General features: G+C 45.7%; 1 protein-coding gene across 1 annotated transcript; it reads left to right on the forward strand.

Moving 5' to 3' along the window:
• The first annotated feature begins 306 nt into the window (after positions 1 to 306).
• Positions 307 to 1099, forward strand: LOC108913543 (transcription factor MafB-like). The gene is made up of 2 exons (XM_018719107.1): positions 307 to 726; positions 785 to 1099. Exons 1-2 carry the CDS (start codon positions 307 to 309, stop codon positions 1097 to 1099), a joined length of 735 nt encoding a protein of 244 aa, XP_018574623.1.
• Positions 1100 to 3258: the final 2159 nt, after the last annotated feature.

The raw sequence follows: 3258 nt of genomic DNA on the forward strand, positions 1-3258 counted from the left end.
ATACATGTGCCTAATAAATCTAAGGCGAGATGGCTACTGAGCCTTGGTCGGAGGGTACTAAATCAAATGGTGGAGGCCCTGACAGGCCATTGCAGATCTAGGGGGAATTTAAGTTTAATGGAATGGGATACCCTATCTATTTTTTAGGATATTGCGCAGTTTTTGGGAGGTTGCGGCATAAAGATTTTGGTACCGATGAGTTGCCAGGCGATTAGGGGTGAGGGACCTGCTATGGATCAAAATTTTGGCATTCATCAGAGCATCAGGAATGTCCGAGGAGGGTTAGAGGCAGACAGGGGATAGGTAATGGGACGGCGGGGCAGGCAAAAAGGTCTACTACCACCACTACCACCACTACCACCACTACACCACTACCGCCACTACCCCCACTACCACCACTACCACCACTACCACCACTACCACCACTACCACCACTACCACCACTACCACCACTACCACTACCACTACCACTACCACTACCACTACCAGGTCAAAAACTGGAAACTTCTTGACGAGGAGACCGCAAGCCTCCATAACTATATATCATTCGCAATCGAGGTTCAACACAAAACGGGAACTCAAAAACAAGCCCTGACACCGGGAAAACTCGACCAAGAAATACTAAGACAAAGGTTAGCAACAGTGGGTAACGATAACGAAACCAAATATGCTCCTGAAGAATGCACCCTTCTTCTGCAAAATGCCTGCACAGATGCAACACCCCGTGTTAGAGCAGATATACATATACGGTAAAGCCCCATACTGGTGGACTCTTGAGATACAGGAACTCAGAAAAGCCTCACTCACAGAAAGAAGGAAATACACCAGACAACTCAGCAAAGAAAAACAGGAGGCTGAAATATCCAAAGAGGCCTATAAAAGAGCAAAAAAGCAGCTCAGAAACAAGATACAAAAAGAAAAGAGAAGATGCTGGCAGGAACTGTTAAAAAACATAGACAATGATCCATGGGGAGATGCGTACCAGAAAGTGATAAAAATGATGAGAGTCCCAATCTTTAGGGTGGACTTAACGGAAGAAAAAAAGCTGGAGGTGGCTAAATCTTTACCCCAGACACCCGCTGAGAAGCCTAAACCTTGATGGAGATGAGCTGGGTCAAGAAATAACCAAGGAAGAAGTCGAAACGGCAGCAAGAAAACTGAAAAGCGGAAAGGCACCGGGTCCAGATCAGGTACCAGCGGAGGCAGTTAAAATTCTGTCCGAAATGAAGCCATTATACTTAAGGGAGATGCTCAATAAACTTCTAAGGGAGGGGTCTTTCCCAAAACTATGGAAAATGACCGAACTTGTCCTTATTCCAAAACCTGCAAAAACAGAAATTCAAGCAGGCAGCTTCAGACCTATATGCCTCATAGACACCTTGGGAAATTATACGAACGTATACTAGTCGAAAGATTGACAACAGAGATTGAGAGGAATGGAGACTTCAGCGAACACCAACATGGTTTTAGAAAAAAGAAAACAACATGCGGTGCGATCGAGGAGGTTCTGGAAGTAGCCAAACAGGCAATTGCGGAAGGAATGCCATGTGCCTTGGTTCTGTTGGACGTAAGAAATGCCTTTAATTCGGCATCATGGAGACTAATTATCCAGGGACTGCAGAGAAGGGGCATATCGTTACAGATAACGAGACTTGTCATGAACTACCTAAAGGATAGGTGCATCAAAATTCGCAAAGACCTAAAGATGGAAATTAGCGCAGGAGTACCACAGGGATCGGTCCTAGGGCCTACCCTTTGGTACGTGCTGTATGACGGAGTCTTAAGGGAACAAGTAGCCCGGCAGGCAAGGTTGGTGGCTTTCGCGGATGATCTGGCGATAGTGGCGACTAGTGAGACCTACATGGAACTAGAAGACTGTGTAAATGAGACCCTCCATATTGTTGAAAACTGGATGGTAAAAAAACTCCCTGAAGCTGGCTCCGGAAAAAACAGAAGCCATCCTGCTAAGCGGCAACAGAAGACCAAAACCCATGTCCTTTGAAATATGTGGTACAGAAATTCGCACCATAAAATACGTTAAATACCTAGGCGTAACGATAGACCAAAGGATGAACTTCACGGAACACATAAAGACAGTAACAAGGAAAGCCGACAACTTGATAGCCGCCTTAACAAGACTAATGCCTAACATCGGAGGACCCAGAACCGAACAAAGGAAAGTTTTAGGTGCGGTAGTACACTCCATCCTGTTGTATGGAGCTCCAGTGTGGCATGAAGGTATAAGAAACAAGAATAATCAGAAGTTGCTAACAAGAACCCAGAGAAAGGTAGCTCTTAGAATAATTAGCGCCTATCGAACAGTTTCAGCTGAAGCAGTCCTAGTAATTGCGGGGCTGACACCAATAAACTTCCTAATTCAGGAACGAGATTATATCTACAGGGCAGAGAACAAAAAGGCAGCCAAACAAGATGCAAGGAGAAGGACCATAGAAAGGTGGCAGGAAGAATGGATGAACTCAGACAAGGCAGCATGGATACGCAAACTAATCAAGGAAGTAGGACCATGGGTCGATAGGAAATACGGAAGCACTGACTACTATCTGACACAATTTCTTACTGAGCATGACAGATTCGCTGTATACGCCAAGAGGATGGGAAAGGTGGATAGGGACACTTGCTTCTATTGTGGAGCAGAAGATACAGTAGAACACACAGTGTTTAACTGCCAACAGTGGGTGGAAAAAAGAATAGGGGTAGCAAATTTACAGGTAAACCCGGACAATATAATGGAAAAAATGCTTTTAAGCAAAACAAACTGGGACAAAATCAAAGAAACCAAGGAGCATGAAGAATACGAAAGAAAAGGAAACCGAACTCCTAATCCCTAGAAATAGGGGAGGGGAGATGTAGGGTAGAATAATGATGAGACAAGGGAGCAAGAAGAAAAGACAGCCCGCCACATATGACGAAATGTTTCTAGAAACGGTTCCATGGTGGAAGAGGGCGGTTCATGGGGACCACTTTGCCTTTGGCTTACGCCCCCTAGAAAAAAAAACTACCACTACCACTACCACTACCACTAACAGTACTCCTGCTACTCCTACTCCTCCTACTCCTACTCCTCCTACTCCTACTCCTCCTTCCTCCTACTCCTACTCCTACTCCTACTCCTACTGCTACCCCTACCGCTACCCCTACCGCTACCCCTACCGCTACCGCTACCGCTACCCCTACCACTACCACTACCACTACCACTACCACCACTACCACTACCACTACCACTACCACTACCACTAC

Source organism: Anoplophora glabripennis, unplaced genomic scaffold (assembly GCF_000390285.2).
Source record: "Anoplophora glabripennis isolate ALB-LARVAE unplaced genomic scaffold, Agla_2.0 scaffold853, whole genome shotgun sequence".
Lineage (NCBI taxonomy): Eukaryota > Metazoa > Arthropoda > Insecta > Coleoptera > Cerambycidae > Anoplophora > Anoplophora glabripennis.